At 42.1% G+C, this 25,776-nt stretch overlaps 1 protein-coding gene across 1 annotated transcript in view; it reads right to left on the reverse strand.

Annotated features, from left to right (window-relative positions):
• Positions 1 to 24,241, reverse strand: part of ATL3 (atlastin GTPase 3) — a 51,082-nt gene extending 26,841 nt beyond the window's left edge. Inside the window, exons 1-5 of the mRNA XM_081240576.1 lie at positions 23,921 to 24,241; positions 11,207 to 11,421; positions 10,922 to 11,065; positions 7,300 to 7,404; positions 6,749 to 6,799 (exon numbers count right to left, since the gene is read on the reverse strand). Of these exons, the coding sequence (XP_081096702.1) occupies positions 6,749 to 6,799; positions 7,300 to 7,404; positions 10,922 to 11,065; positions 11,207 to 11,421; positions 23,921 to 23,966 (561 nt within the window). The 5' untranslated portion in view covers positions 23,967 to 24,241. The remainder of the gene's footprint in view (positions 1 to 6,748; positions 6,800 to 7,299; positions 7,405 to 10,921; positions 11,066 to 11,206; positions 11,422 to 23,920) is intronic.
• Positions 24,242 to 25,776: the final 1,535 nt, after the last annotated feature.

Here is a 25,776-nt window from a genome sequence, read left to right on the forward strand (position 1 = left end):
AGACTCCATGCTCCCAATGCAGGGGACCCATGTTCAATCCCTGGTCGGGGAACTAGATCCCACATGCGTGCCACAACTAAGAGTTCACATTACACAACTAAGAAGTCCACAAGCTGCAACTAAGATTCTGCATGCCGCAACTAAGAAGTCCACATGCCACGACAAAGATCCCGCGTGCCACAACTAAGACCTGGTGCAGCCAAAATAAATAAACAAACAAATAAACAAATAATTGTAATAAATAAATAAATTACTAGGATGATGGCTATGCCCCAGGTCTAGAAGAAGCACTCCAGACTAAAGGAACAAAACACAGGCCAAGAAGTCATGCCTCCCCAAGGAAAAATAAAACAGAACCTAAAGTATTAAGATCAGACTGAGATATTTTTTGAGTCTCTCCTTTGCAGACGCATTACTGATAAGCACAGAACACTAAACTAATGAAAAGAGTGATATAAGACACCTCAGTTATGAAGAACATATACATATACCCATATAATAAGGCAAATACAAATACTTTTTTAACCAAAAATTGCAACGTTAACTACTGGGAAGATGAGAGGAAGGAAACTGAGTGAGAGGTAGGAGAGTTGTAAAGAGAGAGAAATCCTAATTTTATATAAGAAATAACACTTAAGTCTTTTAAATCCAGAAGGAACAATATAAGCACATTCTTTAAAACTGTAGACACAAATAGCAGAAGACACAGCCAAAAGGAGTACAAGTGGCTGCCTCTGGAGAAAGGGAATGGGACGTAGAAGGGATGCTCATTATGACACTGCAAGACTACTGACTTTTAAACTATGAATACAGATCACCATATTAAAAATAAATAAAATGTTTTTTAAAAAAAGTACAGCTTTCCCTGGTGGCGCAGTAGTTAAGAATCTGCCTGCCAACGCAGGGGACACAGGTTCGATCCCTGGTCCGGGAAGATCCCACATGCCGTGCAGCAACTAAGCCCATACGCCACAACTACTGAACCTGAACTCTAGAGCCCATGGGCCCGCACACCACAACTACTGAAGCCCGTGCACCTAGATCCCGTGCTCTACAACAAGAGAAGCCACTGCAATGAGAAGCCCGCGCACCACAATGAAGAGTAACCCCCACTCGCCACAACTAGAGAAAGCCCACACAGAGCGACGAAGACCCAATGCAGCCAAAAATAAATAAATAAATAAATAAAATTTATTAGGGAAAAAAAACTACCTGGTAAATTAAAATACTATATATATAAAAAAGACAAACACACACTATAAAACTATATACAACCATGATTTCCTATCTGTAATTCTGAAATCCAAAAAGCTCTAAAACCCCAAGTTAAGCAGCAAACTCCTTTGGAGGAAAGTCTGCCTTAAACTGATGTAAGGCTTTAAATAGGTTTTATTTATCCTATTTCATATAATTGGTCACACATTTCACTGCAGAAATATTAATGTGTTTAATTAGAAGGTATTAACCAAGTGCCCATTCCTATCCCAGACATCATGCTATAATATATGCACCATATTATCTATCTAAAATCCAAAAACAGGACTCCCCTGGTGGCCCTGTGGTTAAGACTCCATGCCCCCAGTGCAGGGGGGCTGGATTTGATCCCTGGTCAGGGAACCAGATCCCGCATGCCGCAACTAAGAGCCAACATGCCACAACTAAAAGATCTCACGTGCTGCAACTAAAGATCACGCATGCTGCAACTAAAGATACCGCATGCCACAACCAAGATCCCAAGTGCCACAACGAAGACCCAGTGCAGCAAAATAAGTAAATTAAAAAAATTTTTTTTAATTTTAAATCCAAAAAAATTTGAACTCCAAAACACATGTAGCCTCAAAGCGTTTGGATAAGGGCTTGTTGTCACATGTCATATATTTCCTATAGGGATACATACCTGTTTACAGAACGCAGGGAAAGAATAGAAAGGATATATTCAAAACTGATAGGCATAGTGGTTACCTCTGGGGAGGGGGAGAGGGGGACTTCAGCCTTATCCAAAGTGCCCAATTTTTTGAAAGGATAATATTTCTAATTTCATGAGTAATATTATACATTATTAACTTTTAAAAGGAGAAAAAGTATTACAATGATAGATATCATCTTACCCATTTAGAGAGCTTAATTCTAGGCTCTATGAAGAAGGCACAGAGTGAAGAGAGTATCTCCACCAGGAAACCTTTCCCAATCCCCGAGGCTGGGACCTCAGATACCTGGGCATCTCTCTCCCTTAGCACTTAATAGGTAATGAACTCCTGTTCAGAACCCTGATTTGTAATTTACATGGAATCAAATCTAGCCACTTTTTTTCTTTTGTCTTCTACCTTTGACATCTTGGTTAAAAAATTCTCCCTCGGGACTTCCCTGGTGCTCTAGTGGTTAAGAATCTGCCTTCCACTGCAGGCAATGTGAGTTCGATCCCTGGTCAGGGAACTAAGATCTCACAGGCCTAAACTAGAGACCCCACATGCCACAAACCACAGAGCCCACGCGCCCTGGAGCCCTCGCACCACAACTAGAGGGCTCGTGAGCCACAACAAAAGATCCCACGTGCCATAATTAAGACCTGATGCAGCCAAATAAATAAGCAAATAAATATTTTTTTAAAAAAATTTCTCCCTCGGGGCTTCCCTGGTGGTGCAGTGGTTAAGAATCCGCCTGCCAATGCAGGAGACACAGGTTTGAGCCCTGGTCCAGGAAGATCCCACATGCCACAGAGCAACTAAGCCCATGCGCCACAATTACTGAGCCTGCGCTCTAGAGCCCGCGAGTCACAACTACTGAAGCTCATGTGCCTAGAGCCCGTGCTCCGCAGCAAGAGAAGCCACAGCAACGAGAAGCCCACGCGCCACATGGAATAGCCCCTGCTCGCCACAACTAGAGAAAGCCCGCGTGCAGCAATGAAGACCCAATGCAGCAAAAAATAAATAAATAAATTTATTTTTAAAAAGAATTTCTCCCTCAATATTGTATATTGGCCTATTTTTCCAGTTATTTATGTTCTTTTTTTACATCAAAATATTTAATCATCTGGAATTTATTTTCGTATATAGCACAAGGTAGGCATCTAATTTCTTTGTATCTAAATACATAGGCAACTATCCTAACATCATTTACTGACTGATCCATCCTTTATGTATTATATATTCTTAAGTAGAATGAAATATATGAAAATGTACTATATCATAAGTATATATCACATTAATCTATTTTTCCCTGAACCAGTGCCCTGTTGCAGTAATTACAGCCTTATAAGATGTACTAAGTCAGTTTTCTCTTATTTCCCCCACCCCTTGTAATATTCTTGGAGGTTTTACAATTTAACTTTCCAAATGAATCTCAGAACAATCCTGTCAAGTTCCCAAAAGAATACCTTTATGATTCTATTTAATGGGAAAGAAGTAACAACTTTATAATACTCAGTCTCATATGAGGTAACATTTATATAATACACAGCAGTGTCTGGTACAGAGTAAGCAATAAACATGTGTTAGCTCCACATATAGAAGATACATATGAAATATATATATTTACAGAAGAAACAAGGTGTATTCCTGCATGTGGTTAAATCTTTTATATGCCTCATACAACACTGAAGTGCTTCATATAGGTCTCCTTAAATTTATTCCAAGTTGTTAATATTTTGCTACAGCAAATGTTTTCCATTACATTTTTAAACTGGTTAATGTTGGTAGACAGGAAAGCCTACAGATTTTTGTATTTGTACTTTGTGATTGGTGCCGAATTTTTTTTAGTTCTAAATAGTTCGCCAGTTGATTCTTGTGAATTTCCAGGTACACAAGAAAATTATTGCCTCCTTCATAAAATTTATATTTATTCAATTTCTAGATCTACCATCAATCAACCTTGTCCAAGGAGACAAGGCCTCTGGCCATTAGGCCCAGTGGTCACCCTTCATAAGCGTAAAATCCATCCGACCTACCATCCCTGTTCTCACTGACCAGTGCCCTAACCCTAGTCACATCCCCCTTCCAGCTTCACAGTCGAAGACACTGGCACTATCAGCCACTAAATTCTCTGGTCCTCCCTCCCCCACCCTCAGACACTTCCACTGTTTCTCCTGCAACTTCAGAGCCACAATGAACACTCTCCTAAATTTCCAGCTCCTTCCCTGAGAATTTCTTCTACCTCCCTGCTTTAACAAAACCTGAGGGCACAATTTTCCCCATAAATATCTGAAGTAGCAGCTGTTATTCTCTCACATCCCATGTGTCTCCAGATCAAAAGGTGGGGTTGGTGACTTCCCTGCTTCCCTTTATCACTTCTCAACCATCATCCTCCATCTTCTGGTAAAAAGCCCTACTCCTTTAGGATTTGCGCCATTCTGTAGAATAATCTTTCCCCATTCTTTATTGCCATCCATCTGCAAACCATGTGGTCATTCCCTATCATTCATCAAGCACTTTGACACCTGTCCCAGTCCTCTTCATCAAAGCAGGCACTTCCATTCAATCCCTGCTTCAGCCAAGAACCTAAGATGAGTAAAGATTTTTTCCTCCCCTACAGTAGGGCGTAATTAACAGAATCAGGAACGTTTAGTTTTGAAATGATTACGGGAAAGACATGTTTAAACACCTCTTGGGTTTGAGGAACCAGAGGATGGTGGAGCTCTTGAGAGGACTATCAAAGGAGAATTACGTAACTGCATCATAATCCTTATCACCTGTTATGGAGTTGTGCCCACCCCCCAAAAAAACAGGCTGAAGTCCTAATCCCTGGTACCTGTGAAATGTGACCTTATTGGATGTAGGGTCTTCTCAGATTATTCAAGTTAAGATAAAGTCACTAGGGTAAGACTTAATCCAATATGACTAGTGTCCTTATAAGAAGACATAACAGAAACACAGGGAACAGAATGCAACGGGAAGACAAAGACACACAGACACAGGGGGAAGACAGCCACATGAAGACAGAGGCAGAGACTGAAGTGTTACAGCTGCAAGCCAAGGAATGCCAAAGATTGCCAACAAACCACTAGAAGCCAGGAAGAGGCAAGAAAGGATTCTCCCCACAGGCTCGGAGAGACTGTGGCCCCGTCAACCCCTTGATTTCCGACTTCTAGCTTCCACAACTGTGAGATGATACATTTCTACTGTTTTAAGCCACCCAGGTCATGGTACTCTGTGACAGTATCCTAATACATCACCCACGCCTAGGCGTTTAGGCACCCTCTCACTGACTGGACTACAAAATCCAGAAAGAATCATGTCTACCTCACATACTATGGTATCTACAGCACTTGGTCCACTGCCTCACACAAATTAGGCACTCCAAAAAAAGGAGCTTAGAAAGGAATATTGTTTCAGGTAAAAAGGTGTCAAATTCAAGTTTTGATGGATATGTATTATGGAGCAACAGCTCTCAACTACTGAACAATGGCACTGGTGTAGAACCACCAATTATGAAGTACAGGTAACTACTAATAATAACATTAAGAACCAAAATTTAGGAATTATTTCCTTTTTTTTTTTTTTGCAGTACGCGGGCCTCCTTTTTTTTTTTTTAAGAAATAGAAATAGAAATTAGAGCTAATTCAAGGTAATTTCTATAATAAAAGACACCCCCACTCTGGTATTGATATGTTTCTTGAATGTCGGTGGGAGGAGTAGAATTAGAGAAGCATGCCAAATTGCATCCAACTCTGGAATACTCAATGAAGAGGACTTTACAGGAAAAGTGTATAAGAACTGCTACTGTTGGGACTTCCCTGGTGGCAGAGTGGTTAAGAATCTGCCTGCCAACGCAGGGAACACGTGCTCAATCCCTGGTCTGGGAAGATCCCACATGCCGTGGAGCAACTAAGCCCGTGCGCCACAACTGCAGAGCCCGTGTGCCACAACTACTGAAGCCCGCGCACCTAGAGCCCATGCTCTGCAACAAGAGAAGCCACCGCAATGAGAAGCCCGTACACTGCAACGAAGAGTAGCCCCCACCCGCCGCAACTAGAGAAAGCCTGCACACAGCAACAAAGACCCAACGCAGCCCCCCCCAAAAAAAGAACTGCTACTATGGAGAAGAGGAGACAATGACTAATAACAGTAGCAGTGATAGGTATAATAAGTAATGGCTAGCAGTTACTAAGCACATACTGTTTTCCAGGCACATGATCCTATGCATTTTATAAATATGAATTTATTTAACCTTGCCTGAATTATTGCAATAGCTCCATAACCAGTCTCACTGAATGCACACTTGTGCCTCTAAAAATCTATTCTAAACACAACAGCCAGGGTGATCCTTTCATAATATGTCAAATAATATCACTCCTCTGATCAAAACATGGCTCTCATCTCACCCAGAGGAAAAGCCCAAGTCCTACAAAGGCAGGGCATCACTGGAAGCTGAATGCCTCTCTGACTTCATCACTTGGCCTTCTCCCGTCTCACCCTCCAGCCCTACCCACTGGCCTCCTTGCTGTTCCTGGATCCCACCAAGCACATTCCACCTCAGGGTCTTTCTTCCTGCTGTCCCCTCCCCTGCACCACTCCCCACACCCCTCCCCCCAATATATCTGCAGGACTGACCCACCCACTTTCTTCCGGTTCCCAGCTCAACTCACTAAGGCCTTCCCTGACCACTCCAGCCACAGATACAGAATGCAGGATTACCATGAACCCCAAGCCTTCCTCCATGTTTCAATCTTTGGCTGAAACTACTCAGTTGTAAAACTTATCTTAGTCTTAAAACTTTTAAATGATATATTAACATTTTTATGAGAAATATATACCTGTAGCTGTTGAAGATCATCTTCCTGAATGTTCTGGGACAAATTATAAATCTAGAAAACAAAAGTCCAGATTTATTCTAGTCTAGCTTACTTCAAATGAATCCCAAATAAGGCTAAAGGACTGAACAGAAGCTTTGTACAATTAAAGGTCTGCATATAAGAATATGAGGTCTGTTTAAACAGTAATAACAGCTGTCTTTTTGAAAACTATGCATATAATGTTGAAATCACATAATCTTTCCTTTATACTTTAAAATATAGTTTTCTTCAATTTTTACCAAATCTATATTTCCTGTATGATGTAAATGATATAATTTCGATTTTCACTTTTCAGACTTTTCTTGGAATATACTACATATATTTATGACCAAAATGGAAAAATAGTTTAGGCTCCTTCTTAAGCTTATAAGAGCTTAACTTATACCTGTAGTCTAAAAAGAACATTTACATATCACCATAGGAATGCTGATAACAGAACAATAACTGAAACTAGATGTATTCTCTTCATCTTATTTCTTCTACAAACTTTTTTCCTAGTCAAATGGTCTTACCTGAACAGAACTAGTCATGGTACTTAGAGCAAAGATGGTAGCACAATCTTTCACAGTGGACTGGCTGTCAAATGCCCCCTGGGTATCCATCAGAACAACTGCAACCTATGAAAAAAAGGAAACACAAACAAAATATGTAAAAGTGAGAAGGGAAGACATGCAAGGAGAAATTGAAAAGTACAGGTAATATTTAAATGAGGCTCAAGCACCTGCTCGTAGGTTCTATCAGAAAAGTACAATTACAGTTGACCCTTGAACAACAGGGGTTTGAACTGCGCAGGTCCACTTAATACGTGAATTTTTTTCAATAATAAAGTATTCAGCTGCCTTGTATTTTTGAACAGAGAACTTTTCTGGAGAAGATTATCTGCTCTCACCTGGTGATATGATACAAAATAGAGGTATACAAAGCAATAAGGTATGAAAAGAGGGGAAAATCACCCTAACAGTCAAAACAGCCAAATGTTGAAGTCAATTAGCTCACTTTCAAAGCCAGTCATTTGGATTGGCTAAGTCAATTAACTAATTGACTTAGTTTAAACTTAGGCATAATCAAAAAATAAATAAATAAAACATATGGCGTGGGATATTTTTGGCATTTACCTGCAAGCCTGCATTCTTCTCTCAAATTTCTAGAGTTTTCTCGTTGTATGATAAAATAAAATCAACATTTATTTCAATCTTTATGAAACAGAGACCCACACCACAGATGCCAAATGAAAGCACGAGAAACTAGGCTATCATTCACTCTATGTAATTAGGTTTCATGAAGCCTTAATGAACGTTCCCACCTTAAAAGTTAGATGTATGCAAAATGTTAAATAAGATATAGTACCTTATAATCCTTATACAACTTGCTATAATTTTCAGTCATATAATTTAAAAATAAAACTTTTCAAACTTGTGCATAACTAGTTCCAAAAGAAGACAGGGTTTAATATGTTCAGAAAAATAAGTAAATTCATCAGCAAGTGCCTAGTTCTTTACCAATACCAAAGTTATTGCAAAGGCCAGAAGGGAAGCTTTCTATGAAGCTCTATTGAATACAAGAAGAGAAATGCCATAGTCAAAAACATTTTTAAGTAAGATTTATGATAACAAATACAAATCAAAATTTTTATTCTTAGAAATATTTTTATTACTTAGAAAAGTATTTTTATTCTTAGAAATGATAATAAATCATTTTATATAGTTTATATATCAGGACCCATTAATAACATTATATATTTATGGATTTTCATATACCCAATGCACTACTGTGATTGAATACATAAGATATAAATTCAACCAAAAGAAAGCACTATTCAGAAAAAAGATCAATTCAAATGAAATGAAGTTTCTAGCATGAATACACTGAAACCTAAGGATAAAAGACTTCATCTACCCATACCTTAGCTGTTTTGTGAAGAGGATACTGTCAAACTAAACGACCAATCAAGACTAATCATGGGGACTTCCCTGGTGGCACAGTGGTTAAGAATCCGCCTGCCAATGCAGGGGCCACAGGTTCGATCCCTGGTCTGGGAAGATCCCACATGCTGCAGAGCAACTAAGCTAGCGAGCCACAACTACTGAGCCCATGTGCCACAACTACTGAAGCCTGCACGCCTAGAGCCTGTGCTCTGCAACGAGAAGCCACTGTAATGAGAAGCCCACGCACCGCAACGAAGAGTAGCCCCCGCTCGCCGCAACTAGAGAAAACCCGCACGCAGCAACGAAGACCCGACGCAGCCAAAACAATAAATAAAATTAAATCTTTTTTTTTTGGCTGCGTTGGGTCTTCGTTGCTGTGTGTGGGCTTTCTCTTGTTGCGGAGCACAGGCTCTAGACGCACAGGCTTCAGTAGTTGTGGCACACGGGCTCAATAGTTGTGGCTCGCTGGCTCTAGAGCACAGGCTCAATAGTTGTGGTGCACAGGCTTTATTGCTCCACGGCACGTGGGATCTTCCTGGACCAGGGCTTGAACCCATGTCCCCTGCATTGGCAGGTGGATTCTTAACCACTGTGCCACCAGGGAAGCCCGAAATTAAATCTTAAAAAAAAAAAAAAAAAAAGGCAGGGGAGTGACATCTTTGAGGCACTGAAAGACAAAACTGCCAGCCTAGAATTCTATATCCAGCATAAATATTTTCAAAACAAAGGCAAAATACTTTTCAAACATAGAAAGAAAGCTAATTCTGCACCAAAAGAGCAGCACTACAAGAAATATTAAAGAAGTCCTTCAGGTTGAAGGAAAAATGAATACAAAAAATAGATAAAAATCTGGACACAAAAAGTGAAGAGCAGTTAATGGTAACTGCATGGGTAAATATGTGGCTTTTTTCCTATTATTTAAATATCTTTAAAAGATAACTGACCATTTAAACAAAAATAAAAACAATGTTATTAAAGTAAAATAGTGACAGAAGCTGGGAGGGGAGAAATGGAACATCAATTAAATTTCAGTAAAGCTGTTGGAAAATTAAAGGCTGGATAAAAATAACATCTGAAGATCCTTCCATGCAAAAGTTTCTAATGTTATATTCCAAAAACTCCTTATTCTCCTACATTCTCTACCCTTAAAAAAAATGTGTGATAATCTCCCCATTTTGCTACGCATTTCTGTATGTGTATCTATGCTAAAAAAAAAAAGGGTCTTCCAATATACCTTTCTCCTGAAACTTCACTAAAAAGAAAAAAAAAAGAGAAAGAAACAAAACATTAAAAGAATAAGGAAATTTATAAGGGAAAAAATAGAAGCTGTGGAAACAGTGATCAAGAGTTCATGCATCAGGGACTTCCCTGGTGGTCCAGTGGTTAGGACTCCTGGCTCCCAACGCAGGGGGTCCAGGTTCAATCCCTGGTCAGGTAACTAGATCCCGCATGTTGCAACTAAAGATCCCGCATGCAGCAACGAAGATCCTGCATGCCGCAACTAAGACCCAGCGCAGCCAAATAAATAAGTAAGTAAGTAAGTAAACATTAAAAAAAAAAAGTCATGCATCAACTGTCCAGCTCTCAAAATATTTAATTACTTAACATCAAGGAAACGGCTGAAGCTGAACAACCTGAAGGGGGATATGAAACCTGAAGCCCTGGAAAGACTCAAAAATGAGAGGCACAAACAGCTGTGAAGGTATGCTTTAGGGTGAGGCTAAAAACAGAAGGAATGGGTTAAAGTCTGTTAAAGAAACAGTCATAACCCCAAATCCCCTCTTCCACTTTAGGAGACACATGACTTGCCCCTGCTGACCCTTACAAAGAAACCTGGGGAGAAGCTCTACAACTGAAGCTTACTAGGCTCAATGAGGTGGGTAAGATGCCCTGCTGACAGCTGGAGGGGTGGGGGGAGTGAATGCTTACAGGAGTAAGAGTATAAAGAACAGAAGTAACATCTGAACAGCTGTGAGCATTAGCCTCTGGAAAGTGAAAATGAGTAGACGGAGGACTAGGGCACCTGACGGCTATTTTTCGTTAGAAGCTTTATGTTACTCTTTGACCTTTTAAATTATATTCATGAATTAGTTTTAAACATGCATTTATATCATTATGATAAAAATCATTTTTAATTGGATTATCAGGCGACACATTAAAGTTCTCATTTTCTTGTGTTTGTTAGTTTATAAGTCTTTTTCTTCCTTACCTTCTTCCCATCTGGCTTCTCCACAGTGAAAACCTCACTCCAGATCTGGATCCCAGTGGTTTCTGGGTCAGAGCCCCCTCTCCACGAAAACCCTGATAACGGTTCTTCTCGGTCACCCAACCAATTTGAACGGCCACCTTCCTTCTATAGGAGAAATAAGAAATTTCCATTAAGTCTAAAATTTTGAGTAACTTTAAACATCAAGGATAATTCATGAGCTTAGTTTTGCTCTTTTGGATATAACAGTCTCACTTTCTAATTTGAAATGAAATAATTCTACTTTACCTGGAAGTATAAGTATCGTAGCATGAAGTCCAGAAAGAAGGACTTGCCCTTTCGGAAGGCACCAGCCACTGACACCACCACCACGTCAAGGTCTCGGATGTGTTCCTGTAAGAGGATGCTGGCCAAGGCTTTCTCTTCTAGCTCAAAGGCATGTTGGTCTTTCTGAACCAAAACAACCTGCACTGGACAAGGCTTTCCACTCTCCATAGCATCACCTATGTTGTTGTAGAGAAAAAAAATTAGTTTCAAATATTTTTTAAATATGTATTTTTTAACATGGGAAGAGTAAAAACTTCTTAAACATGGCACAAAGCACCAACCATAAAAGAAAAAAATGACAAATTAGACTTCATTAAAATTAAGAATTTTTGTTCATTAAAAGACATCCTTAAGGGAGTAAAAATGCAAGTCACAGGCTAGGAGGAAATATTCCTAACACCTAAATCCAAAGGACTCATATCCAGAATCATTATAGAAAAACAAAAGAAAAAGACAACCATTCCACCTTTAAAAATAGCAATGGGTAAAAGATTATGAACGAGCATTTCATTAAAAAAGGATATCCAGGACTTCCCTGGTGGCACAGTGGTTAAGAATCCGCCTGCCAATGCAGGGGACACGGGTTCAATCCCTGGTCCGGGAAGATCCCACATGCCGTGGAGCAACTAAGCCCGTGTGCCACAACGACTGAGACTGCGCTCTAGAGCCCACGAGCCACAACTACTGAGCCCACGTGCCACAACTACTGAAGCCCGTGCGCCTAGAGCCTGCGACGAGAAGCCACCGCAATGAGAAGCCCGCACACAGCAACAAAGAGTAGCCCCTACTCGCCACAACTAGAGAAAGCCCACGTGCAGCAACGAAGACCCAATGCAGCCAAAAATAAATAAATAAATAACTTTAAAAATAAAACCATAATGAGATACCACTGCCCACCCATCAGAGTGGCTAAAATTTCAAAGACTGACAATATCAACTGTGGGAGAGACTGTGGTACAACTGTAATTCTCATACATTCTGATAGGAATAGAAAAAACCGTTAGGTAGTATCCACTAAAACTAAACATAACTATGATAAAGCAATTCCACTCCTAGGTATACACCTAAAGAGAAATGTATGTGTATATCCACCAAAAGACATATATACAAGAATGTTCACATCAGCTTTACTCAAAATGGTCCAAAATTAGAAATAACCCAAACGTCCACCAATAGTAGAAAGGGTGACTGCCACCGCTAAGTCGTATTTTTTTTTTTTGGCCGTAACACGTGGCTAGTGGGATCTCAGCTCCCTGACCAGGGAAACCCTAACCCTAACCCGTGGCCCCTGCAGGGGAAGTGCAGTCTTAACCACTGGACCACCGGGGAAGACCCTAAGCCTTTTAAATACATCATTTTACTTAATCCTCAGAACAACCCTACGAGGTAAATAATACTGCTCCATTTTAAAAATAAAGAAACTAAGGCTTACAAAAGTTAAGCATCTTCTCCAACAGGTTCTGGAGAAAAGCTTGAAAAGATCTTTAGGTGGCTATGTTTTGCAGATCACTCTTAATAACCTAGTCAAGGTTTTAGAGACAATTAATTCTTTAGTTCAAAATTAAGCACTAACCAGTAGTTTCTCTTCTAGAGTTGAAAGCACAAAGATATTAATTCTTTGAAATTCAGAGCCACTTAGCTATGTGGATTTATGGAAGGTTTACAAAAAAACAGCAGTGGAGGGCTTCCCTGGTGGTGCAGTGGTTGAGAGTCCGCCTGCCGATGCAGAGGACATGGGTTCGTGCCCCGGTCCGGGAAGATCCCACATGCCGCGGAGCGGCTGGGCCCGTGAGCCATGGCCGCTGAGCCTGCGCGTTCAGACCCTGTGCTCCGCAACGGGAGAGGCCACGACAGGAGAGGCCCGCAAACCGCAAAAAAAAAAAAAACAGCAGTGGGGCCTATGAAATGAGGCAAAGCACTATTTCCCTTCCCTAAGTGTATGTACTAAAGGAGATGTTTTTAGGTAATTAAAATGACACTTGTTTTATTTTAATAATTATGTATTTTAATGACTATTAAACATTAGGAAACAAAACCATGTTTTAATGGATTATTGCTTAGAAGGAGGCTAAGTTTTAAAAACTAATCAATATTAAGTAAATTGAAGGACAAATATTAAGTTGAGCATAGAACAGGTAGGCAGATTTGGCCAAAATCATACACATGGTCCCAGAAACACTTTCATCTGAGAAGCACTGAAGGCTGAATGATCACAGCAGGCAAAGTCGACAAAACAGCTTTGACTGCCAGACTCTAACCTTTAAGTATGGGAATTGCTGCCCACTTTTTAGTTTTTTTATTTTTTGGCTGCATTGGGTCTTCATTGCTGACCATAGGCTTTCTCCAGTTGTGGCGAGCAGGGGTTACTCTTCATTGCACTGCGCAGGCTTCTCATTGCGGTGGCTTCTCTTGTTGCAGAGCACAGGCTCTAGGCAAGCGGGCTTCAGTAGTTGCAGCACACAGCCTCAGTAGTTGCGGCATGCAGGCCCTACAGTGTGTGGGCTTCAGTAGTTATGGCACGTGGGCTCAGTAGTTGTGGTGCATGGGCTTAGTTGCTCCACGGTATGTGGGAGCTCTCTGGACCAGGGATCGAACCTGTGTCCCCTGCATTGGCAGGCGGATTCTTAACCACTGCGCCACCAAGGGAGTCCTGCTGCTCGCTTTTTATACTTACTGTATCAGACAGCAACAAAAGGGTTCTTGTCACTTTTTAATTTTTTGCAAACTGTTGGAAAACAATTTATAAACATTGATTCAATGTCATTCTAGCATTATAATACATATATACTAGTACTTTTCTTTCCCATTATTTCCTATTATAAAAAGGAAACATTTCTGTAAATAATCTCTTAGAGTTCTTATTGCCATAACAGCAGGTGAATCCAGGACCTGAAGACCTTCAGACTTTTATATAAAAGAAGAAATGAGAACAATTTATTCACACCTTATGGATAAGCCACAAGGTTAAGTACTGTGCAGTACTCAAAGCAATACCAAACAAAGTCCCTGAGATGGCTGGTTGCTCCCCCAATATTCACTTTCTCCTCCTGCTATGGCAATAGATTTTTAGCTGGGCATATAAATGCTCAGAAGAAACACATTTCCAACCCAACCTTGTATGCAGGGTATCACTGTGTGACTAAGTTCTGACTGGAAATGATATAGCAACTTCCATATCATGCATCTTCCCCCTTCCTGCTGGCTATATGTGAAAGTGGGAGCGAGTCACCCTGGACCAGGCATGTGAGGGCAACACCCTAGGAATATTGGAGCAACAAGAGAGGTAGGGCTGAGGACTTGGTGTAGCAGAACTGCCATGCTGGCTCACTTTCATATGAAAGAAAAATGTCTACCCCGTTTAAATCACTTATTTGGAGGCTCTATGAGATACAATCAAACCTAGTAACCAATACAATAGTCCCCCAGGACTTCACAATTAAGTTCATGGTACTGGCTCTTTCAATTTTATCTATTTCACTATTAAAGTTTACTGAGCAGTGTGAATGAACTGACACAAAGCAGGCACACAATACACAACTGTAAAAAGGATGGATGATATGTACTGTAATATAGTTGAAAGCTACCACCCTAAGGATGCAGGTGATATTGTCAGGGCAACAGGTATGGAAGATAAAGTTACCTGGGCTACAAACAAGATAGAATAATCACATGACAAAAATGTATGCAGCTGTAGACAACGAAATGCACTTCAAGAGAAGATGAAGACCACTAAGAAGGACAGTTTAAAAAAAAAGTGATACCGGGCTTCCCTGGTGGCGCAGTGGTTGAGAGTCCGCCTGCCGATGCAGGGGGTGCAGGTTCGTGCCCTGGTCCGGGAAGATCCCAAACGCCGCGGAGTAACTAAGCCCGTGCACCACAACTAGTGAGCCTGTGAGCCATAACTACTGGAGCCCGCAGGCCTAGAGCCCATGCCCCGCAACAAGAGAAGCCACCGCAGAGAGAAGCCCACGCACCTCAACGAAGAGTAGTTCCCACTCGCAGCAACTAGAGAAAAGCCTGCGTGCAGCAACGAAGACCCAACGCAGCCAAATATAAATAAATAAAATTTAAAAAAAAAAGTGATAAAGCCTTCCCTCATCTCTTCCTCTTTCTGCCTATAGCAAAGTGAAAAAGAAGAGAACCAGGCTATATTTAGTTGAGGGAGCTGGGGTGATCCTGCATTTCTCTCTGACAGTATACTGGGCACACCGGATTTTAAAAGATCTTGTTCCTTTGGTTTGGATCCACTTAAGGGAAAAATCATTTTAAACTGTACACATCACTAATAATTTAATTTAAACAAACAGAGCTGCTCACTTTTCACCACACTATCTTTATCTCTCACTTCCTAAGACAAGAGAACTACATTATTGATCGTCCAAGTAAAAATCTTATTTCCACTCACTCTTTTCTAGATATCATGTAAATTTCCTTTGCTGATTTATCCTCGCATCTCAGACAACCTGCCTCCCAATCTCATAGATCGCTTAATCAAAACCTCAGGGCCCTCTCCTTTAGCCATGCCACCTTCCAACCTTTACTGCCTGTTAGGTTGATCATGCAAGTTAACATCCCCAAGTGTTGCTTTAAGGATGTTACCTCATCCTTCAGGGATGAATGACTTCATTACAGTACATAAACATATCATGACAGCAACTACATAAAAAAAAACTATCAAGGACTTCCCTGGTGGCACAGTGGTTAAGAATCTGCCTGCCAATGCAGGGGACACGGGTTCAAGCCCTGGTCCAGGAAGATCCCACATGCCACGGAGCAACTAAGTCCGTGTGCCACAAGTACTGAGCCCATGCTCTAGAGCCTGCAAGCCACAACTACTGAGCCCGCGTGCCGCAACTACTGAAGCCCGCACGCCTAGAGCCCATGCTCTGCAACGAGAAGCCAACACAATGAGAAGCACGCGCACCGCAACCAAGAGTAGCCCCCGCTCGCAGGAACTAGAGAAAGCCCGCGTGCGGCAACAAAGACCCAACGCGGCCAAAAATAAACAAATAAAATAAAATAAATAAAACAAATTTATTTAAAAAACTACAAAAACATTTTATGGGGGCTTCCCTGGTGGCGCAGTGGTTGAGAATCCGCCTGCCGATGCAGGGGACATGGGTTCGTGCCCCGGTCTGGGAAGATCCCACATGCCGCAGAGCAGCTAGGCCCGTGAACCATGGCCGCTGAGCCTGTGTGTCCAGAGCCTGTGCTCCGCAACGGGAGAGGCCACAACAGAGAGAGGCCCACGTACCGCAAAAAAACAAACAAAAAAAAATTTATGGATTGATGGCTTAAAGCTAAAAAGCGTCCATCCTGGGGCTTCCCTGGTGGCGCAGTGGTTGAGAGTCCGCCTGCCGATGCAGGGGACAGGGGTTCGTGCCCCAGTCCGGGAAGATCCCACATGCCGCGGAGCGGCTGGGCCCGTGAGCCATGGCCGCTGAGCCTGCGCGTCCGGAGCCTGTGCTCCGCAACGGGAGAGGCCACAACAGTGAGAGACCCGCATACCGCAAAATAAATAAATTAATTAATTTTTTTTTAAAAGTGTCCATCCTGTAAGTCAAAGCCTTTCACCATTCGCCCTACTGCCTTCGTTCCTCTAATTCTTTATTCTCCTCATCCTCCCAGGTAAATTTATATTCATTGGTCTTCCCCCTAGGAGAAAGTTAGGATTCACGTCCTGTCCTGTCTTGATTCCAAATTTTCAAATATACAGCCTATTCAACCATTTGTTCTCATGGCCTGAAATGTTTCTTCCACTTGACTCCAGCAAACACTTGCTCATCCTTCAACAATCACCTTCACCCTCCCTCTGTCCTGATCGCCCACCCCATCCTCTCAGAGTCCATCACTTTGCACAGTACACTAAAAGCAATCAAGAGAGACGGCAGGGCTTAAATCCTTACTTTCTCACCTCTAGAATGTAAGCTCCATGAGGGCAGAAATTTTTGTCTTTTTGTTCAATGCTATATCCCCCAAGAACCAGAACAGTGCCCACAGAGAGCAGACATCCAATAAACAGTTGGGGAACAAACGAAAAACTCCACCATTTAGTCACAATGTGACTGTGGATAAATTTCTAACCATTTGTAGCTCCATTTATTTATAAATCTAATACCCATCTCAAAGCACAGTACCTGACACATATTAGGGACTCCATAAAAAGAACCCACTTTCCTATTTCCACTAAAACCTTTACTATTATTCCACTCATTACAACATAATAATATTGTAATGAGCTCCTGGGAGCCCCTGGGGAGTAGGGAAACTACCACATTCAGCCCCAGGATCTACCATAGAATAATAGCTTCCTAGTATTGTAAACACTAAACCCTATAGTACATGTAAAGAACCTCAATAAAAGTCAGTTTCTTCCCTTCCTCCTCCCAGTCTCCTTTCTTTGTCAGCCTCCCGGAAAGTGTGTCTTCAACCACTTATCTACTCATTCCCTTCTTATCACCTTGCAATCTGACTTTCCTCTCAGTCTCTCTGTTGAAACCATTCTCTAGTTCATCAATGACCTCTCCTGCCAAATCCAATAGGCATTTCTTGATTCTCATTCAACTCTACACCTGTGATATAACACACTGGCCAACCACTTCTAAAACTTCTTAAAACCTTTGGACTCCACAACAGTGCCCACTCCTAGTTCTCTTCCAGCCTCTTTATCATCCCCGTTGACCGGTTCTCCTTTTCAGCCTCCTGTGATACCCACCAATGCCCTGCTTTAGCCTTCTGCAGTTCTCAACCTCTCCCTGAATAAGCTCTTTATTCTTATAATTTCACTACACCCTCTATTTTGGTGATGCAACTTCATTAATTTCTAACCTGCACTTAGGTCCAAATGTGCAACTGCTTAAGGGACAGATTCACCTGGATATTCCACCATCGGCTCACTCTCGGAGGAGTATTATGTAGAAATATATGGGTACAAGAGTCAGGAGACAAGTTCCTGTTCCAGTTCTACCACTAACAACCTGTGTGATTCTGGGCATGTCTAGTCTTCAGTCTCAACAGTAAAATGAGTCAAGATTTAACCTCTAGCAACCCTTTCAGTTCTAACATTTTATAAGTCTACATTTAGTATCATCAAAATGAATCCTCTCTCGGGCTTCCCTGGCGGCGCAGTGGTTGAGAGTCCGCCTGCCGATGCAGGGGACACGGGTTCGTGTCCGGGTCTGGGAAGATCCCACAGGCCGCAGAGCAGCTGGGCCCGTGAGCCATGGCCGCTGAGCCTGCGCGTCCGGAGCCTGTGCTCCGCAACGGGAGAGACCACAACAGTGAGAGGCCCACGTACCGCAAAAAAAAAAAAAAAAAGAAAAAAGAGGATAAAATGAATCCTCTCAGCTGCTCCACTTCTCTCAAATCTCCACCTTTCAGTCTTCACATCTTCCCTGACTCCACCTTCCTATATGAAACATACCACCAGACCCTATCATTTCTTCCTTCTATGACTTAAGCTCCTGGTTTGGCAAAGACTGTTGTGACAGTGAAGGAGTATCTACAGGAGAAAGGCCTTCCCTAACAATCAGGAAAGACCAGATTTCTGGGCCCAGTTTCGTACTAACCGTAACAGCATGAGTAAATCACTTTACTTCTCTGTGTCTCGGTTTCGTCTACAAAATCAGGCAGTTACGTAAAGCCATTCTATAGCTCTAAAATTCAATCTCTCTTGAACAACTGAAAATTTCCTGAATATCTAAATTGGCCAAACTTGCTGGGTAACGTATTCATGCCTTGGCTTAATTTAAAATTGTATAGTCCTGGCTAAAGAACAGATCAAAATTTACGATGATAAAAACATTAAAGCAACTTGCTCAGCAAGGACCCCACCAAAGACTTGGGGGTTTGTTTTAGGAGTTTTTTAAGGGGGAGAGATACTCCATTTGCAGTGAAATTACTCCCACTTCTCAGTAATCTTATACTCTGGAGATCTAACCTCCAGGGATAGTACTAGAAAAACTTTAAGTGGCAACCTTATATGTCTCCTCCCTTTAGCAAAGCAATCATTTCCCAAGGTCTAGATATGCATTCTGAGATAACAGTAATGCTCACTTACATGAACAGTTAATGTTCGATATGAAGAGCTAATGCTCTATTATGTTCATTTATATGAGTAATAGATGTGACATTTTATACACATACAAAGATATGGCCTGACCACAGTCACATCTATCATCTTTTTTTTTTTTTTTTTGGCCACACCACGCAGTTTCTGGGATCCTAGTTCCCCGACCATCTGTATACATTTAAGTGAACTTAAAACCTAAGTTTAGGGAAAACCTAAGTTTAGGGAAAACCTAAGTTTAGTGAACTTAAAACCTAAGTTTAAAAAAAAAAAAAAGTGGGCTTCCCTGGTGGCGCAGTGGTTGAGAGTCCGCCTGCCGATGCAGGGGACACGGGTTCGTGCCCCGGTCCGGGAAGATCCCGCATGCCGTGGAGTGGCTGGGCCCGTGCGCCATGGCCGCTGAGCCTGCGCGTCCGGAGCCTGTGCTCCGCAACGGGAGAGGCCACAGCAGTGAGAGGCCTGTGTACCGCAAAAAAAAAAAAAAAAAAAAAGTGAGTGGTAGAACTATATCACACTGCCAATTCTGATTAGTGCTGTAAATAGCTCATAGTAATACCGCATCAGCCATCATTTCAAAGTGTGTAGAAATGTTGAAAATATTTGGATAATTAAAAAGGACTCCAATAGTTGATGTGGAAGCTACAACATTTTTTCTAATTACTTTTAAAGTACTGACGTATCCTTTACTTTGGACACAACACACCTTAATCCAGACTAACCAATAGGTTTAAGTATGCCTATTCAAACAATCGCTGTATGATTGGATTCAATGGAGAAGCTATGCACTAAAACAAAAACAGACAACCCAAATAGAATGGCTGAAAGACTAACAAGTGAAATTAATTATTATAGGGACAAATTTGTAGAGATCTGGGCAAATTACAGCGCTGATTCTTCCTAGAATTATTTCTGAATTTTCAAAGGACTGAAAGAAAAAAAAAAAAAGTAGCTGCACAGGCTAAATAAAAGTAGATGAGACTACTGAATTATAATTGGCTTTTCTGCTCCTACGGAAAACGTAAATTTTAAGAAATAAGTTCTATCAGAAAAAGCATTATGGGGAAAAAAGTTTAAATGTCCCTCAAATACTTGAGAAGACCATCGGAACAGTGATACATTCAATGAAACTAGTTATTTGGAAGCAATTACAATTGCTATTTCAGATAATTCAGACAGAATTTAGTAGATCAAGGCAACAGTTTAGACCAGGGTTTCTCAACCTCAGCACCACTGGTATTTTGGGCTGGATAACTCTTTGTTGTGGGAAGTCACCCCATTCACTGCAAGATATTTAGCAGCATCTCTGGCCTCTACCCACTGGATACCAGTAGTGCTTCCTCCTGATTGTGAGACCCAGCAATGTCTCCAGACATTGCTAAGCGTCCCAACCAGGCAAAACCGCCCTGGGTTAAGAACCACTGGGGTAGAGCCAGCCTCAGTACTCATCCTTACTGTCCAGAGAGTTTTGAAAAGCAAATCTTAACTACAGTTATAGAAACATTTCACTGAGTAGCGTGCATGACTCAGGGTAAAGTTATGACCTGAGTTTTCCACTCTCCTTTTGAAATACCACATTTTCTAAAGGGCAAAAGCAACACACCCAAAAACAGAAGCATACCATTTTCATGCCTTGTTCTTACTGGCAGTCTTTAAAGTTCCTAATTCACAGAAAAGGCCAAAGAAAACACATCATCATATGTATGGCTAAGTACACTAAAGCCCTCAGCCAACTCTACAACTGCTGGGTGTGGTTCTTTTTTGGTGATGGTGAGGGAGTGCTTTTATACACTGTTAGGTCTCAAGGCAGTAAGCATGCTGGTAGATACACGTATGTTGTTTCAGTGAAAATTCTATTTAAATGCAACTTAACGGAATAGGGGAAATTTGTACCTTAGCACAGAATGCTGAACAAAACCACATTTTCTTTGTCAATTAAGAATTCTGTAGTGCTTAATGGATTTATGAAGATCAACTATGACTAAACAGTATTAAAGATTCAGAAATGCAGAGACTGGGCTGAATCTAATAATGATGCCAGGCTATACTACAGGCATCTAATTTAATACAGGCATTTAACAGAATAGATGCCAGGCTATTCTATTAAAAAGATAAATATCTTTTTAATAGAATGAATTCAATATTCATCTTATTTGACTTTACCCTAAAAATAAGACCACCGCCAAAATCAATCTGGTTACCTGAAGGTTTTAATTACCTGTATTCCAGTTGAATAAGACTTTAACTGGCAACATCTGATGTGGAGTCCTTATCATTTCAAGACAAAAAGAGTTAATCTACTTCTTTGCTTATTCACCTACTATACCACTAAAACCTATTTTCTGATGTGTAATATATTGATACTTTATCTGTGAAATATATGTAACACATTCTAACAATCAAAACATATTCTAACAATCAAAACACATACCAATAAAAGGCATTCTTTAGATATGTGCATGGAAGAGTATCAACTCAATACAAAAATACTGATATTACAAATTATACTTCCTATAAAGTAATAAATCAATTCAAATTAATCAACCACCTACAGAGAAATTTGTATATATTAGCACAGAAATTAAATTACTTGGGTTTGGGGGTTGTTGTTTTTTTAAACTGTTGCCTAGCCCCTCAATATATTAAATCAGAATCTGTGAGTGGGCCCCAAGCATTGGCAGGTTTTTAAAACCCCAAGTTATTCTAATGCGCAGCAGCAGGGCTGAGAACCACAGCTCTACAGCAATTAAAAGACTTTTTTCGTTTAACTAAAAGCTTTCTACTCACTTTTCCCCCCTTGATATTTTTTAGAGAATATGCTCCTAGAATCTCAAAGATAAGTCAGGAAAATGTTTTAAAATTCATACTAACTTTAAACTGTAGTTGTGTTAAACAATTTCTCAGTATAAGACACAAAAACATAGAAAGTTTAACAGGCATGCCGAGTCACTGCAGGTAAATTTTAAACCTCAAACAAGTTCACACAACCTAGGATTCCCTAAGGTACTTGAAAGAAATCTTAGAATACGTGACCAAACTGTGAGTAATGACTACCACTGGGGAATTGGGAAAGTAGAGATGACTTTATATTTCTTGCTTCTTACAATTCTCTATTATTTCATTTTAAATAATTAGTGTGAGTATACCTTTTATTTTATGACTTAGGAATCATAAAAATGAAAAATGCATGTGCTATGCCATAGAAAACCAATTATAAAAAACCTAATCTAAACAAGTCCTATTTAGTGAAAACTAAGACAATTATGCTAGTACACATCATCACATTTATCCTTACTTTTTACTACTTTTCTTAATTTTATGATTACTCCAATAAGACAGTTAACAACACCCAATAAAACAACCTGCTCTACTAATGTAATGCTTCATTAGGTAGAGGTCTTTTTCAATCAAGCGTTTTCTTTACAGGTGTTAAAGCAGCAACAGAGATTTCTATACTATGAGCTGGTTTCTGTGGGGATTGAAAAAACACAGTAATTTGAAATTCAGTACACTGCAATGCTGAATACTCGTCGCGGTTTAAAACTACGTAGGTTTTGCTTCTCCAAAAGCCAGCCAAAATGCGAAACCACGTTTTTGGTCCGTTAGTTCTTTTCTCTCCTTCCCAAAACATTCCATCCAACTTCGTATTCAAATCTGAGGACTAGGATTTATTAAAAGAGACTTCAAACAATGTTCTTTTCTTCTTTTTTTTTTTTTGCCTTTAGATTTCGCAAGTGAAAACTTCTGGCCATTTCAACAGCACACAGCAAACAAGAATAAAGCCAGGTAGAATGACAGATGAAATTAAAATCCATGAATTTATGGTGACTATTTGTTTTTTCTTTAATACTTTCCCTATGCTTTGTGTATTCAAGAAAGCAAAAGAACAATGTACTGTACCAAACGTACTAAAAGAACTTCCTAAAAATCAATTTAGGCCACATTCTTTTATCTTTAGGCCACATTCTTTTATCTCCTTTAGGGAGATAAGTGCGGGTTGAAAATCGACTTCCCTAATACCTCCTGTAACTCAAGGTCTTTAGGATAAAAATAAAGCTTCCAACTCAAAGACGCTTCGCAGCCCTCCGGAGCTTTTTAAAAGGCTGAAAAATAAAGCATCTACCTTCCCCAGTCCCTGGGCCCGTTAATACGGCCAGAGCCACTCGGCCCGAGGTTTCCCGGCCCGCGAGCGAGCGAAGCGCCTAGGCAGGGAGAGGGCAGCAGCCCGGAGCGCCCAGCTCAGCCTCTAAACGCCGCCCCAGGACCACCGACCCTCGGGGGCTGCTCCAGGTGGGGAGGGAAAGGGCCAGATGGGCGGCGGCAGCCCCGAGGGGCACTAACGGCCTCCTCCGGGCCCACGGCCCGACCCCCGAAGTCGGCCGCTCCCAGCCGGTAGCGGAGGAAGGCGCCGCCCGCGTCCGACTGGCCCGGCCCCGCGAGCAGCCCCCGGACCCGAATTCGTCGGCCAAGGGACCCCAGCGAGAGGCGCGCGGTCCCAACCCCGGGACGAGGAAGGGCGGCGGCGCGGGCGTCCGGTCTCCTCGAAACTATAGCAGGGAGGGCGGCGGGGTTGGCCACGGAGCGGGCTCGGGGGAAATAGCGCGCCTCACCTGCTCTTCCCGATGCAGCCGCTACCACTCGCTGAGGGGACAACATGGAGCCTCCGCCTCCAGCAAAAGGAGCAGGAGCTCAGAGAGGGGCGGGCTGGGGCGGGAACGAACCAGGCCCTGGCGGCGGGAAACGGGCGTGGCCTGGGCTCTACAAAAAACTAGGGAGAAGGAGAGGCGCGCGAAACCACGAGACGGCGCGTAGACAGCGGGCTGGCGAGGATCAAACGACAGCCCGAGGTGCAGCGAGCGCCGAGCCGGCTGGAGCGGGAAGGCGCACGCGGCCGAATTCTGCCACCGCCCGAGGCGTGTGCGCGTGCGCCGGAGTCCGACACCCGCAGCCGACTACCTGGGGCTGCGCCCTGGGGGCAACCGTCCGTTGGGAATTGTAGTCCCACGCTCTCTGGGTACCCTCCAACGGTTCCCATTCTGCGCATTCATCCGGGCGGGGAGGAAGCGGAAGAGAGGGGTGTGAATTGCCGCGGCTCTTCGACGACTGAACTACAACTCCCAGCAGGCTGTGCAGGGAGCGGTGGGCCGACCAGTCATCCCCGCCCTGCCCTCACTTAGCCTTGAGGCCAGGCCCCCAGAGGAGGCGTTGGTGGAACTGGCCTCTCACATCCTTACCGGCGGTGTTTGAGACGGTTTTGGTGTTTAACGCTGGCCGGGGCCATAGGTCGACGGCACTCTGCCCTAAGGACCGAAGGGAGGCCTCAACCCTGGGTGACGTGAGCATCGCTGTTTTTTAAAATGATTTTGACTTCACAAGGAGAGGAGGTCGTGACTTCATTATCACCATCAGCAACTTCGCCCCATATTCCCGTCCCTGTCCAAGCCTGATGGCGCACCATAGCCACTCTAATAGCTAACGTAAGAACTTCTAGGCAAAGTCCTTCCACTGGCTTTGTCCAGTCTAAGCCATGGCCATATTTTGTAAATCAACGGCTTAGAGAAGCTTGTTTTGGAGCTGCTTTGGCAATCACACTCTTACTTAAACTGTATGGTAGATCGATACAAAACAGGGTTCTCCAAAAATGCTTTTATTCACGCTTCACGTGTGATTGAGAAAATGTCAGTTGTCACAGTTGAAGGATATTGTTATTTTGGATTCGTTGGGGTAGGGGCAGTTGTCCTGGGGCTAAATAGCTAGTGGAGCTTATGAGGGGCTAAAGCCTCTATCTCCCTCCCCACGACTGCTACCACCTCTGGGCATCACCATTGCCTCATTCACTCGACAAATTATTCCACTTGCTTTCTTCTGCCTCTACATTAACTATTATAACCTACCCAGAACCTCCTTCCAGCTATATCTCCAGGCCCTGCCACGCCCTTGAGCTGTTTTTCACTCCCCAAGTGATTAGGCCGGAAGTGAAAAGGTAAAGATAATTCTACCTAATCTTACCTGAAGAGGTCCTGTTTTGATTTCTTTTCCCCTGCACCTTCTGATTCTCTGCAAACTCTCAAGATTATCTGAATACCCTCGTCCAGGCTTTATATTTGAGTCTAGGTTAGATCTAAATTAACTCTGGCCAGCAAGAAACTAGATGAGAACCTCAAGACAAGTGGTTCCTGGGGTTTCTCATTGGGTGTGCAGAAAGCAGGACCTACAGGATGTGACACAAATCCAGGGCATTATGAGACATGCTCAGAAGAGAAAGGAGCCAGAGGCTAATGACTTGTCACAGTTGCAACATGCAGTGTAAGAATTTAAAATTGAGGGCCATCATCAAAAAATCTAGAAACAATAAATGCTAGAGAGGGTGTGGAGAAAAGGGAACACTCTTGCACTGCTGGTGGGAATGTGAATTGGTACAGCCACTATGGAGAACAGTATGGAGGTTCCTTAAAAAACTACAAAT

This window comes from Mesoplodon bidens, assembly GCF_964165515.1.
Source record: "Mesoplodon bidens genome assembly, chromosome: 7".
NCBI classification, from domain to species: Eukaryota; Metazoa; Chordata; class Mammalia; order Artiodactyla; family Ziphiidae; genus Mesoplodon; species Mesoplodon bidens.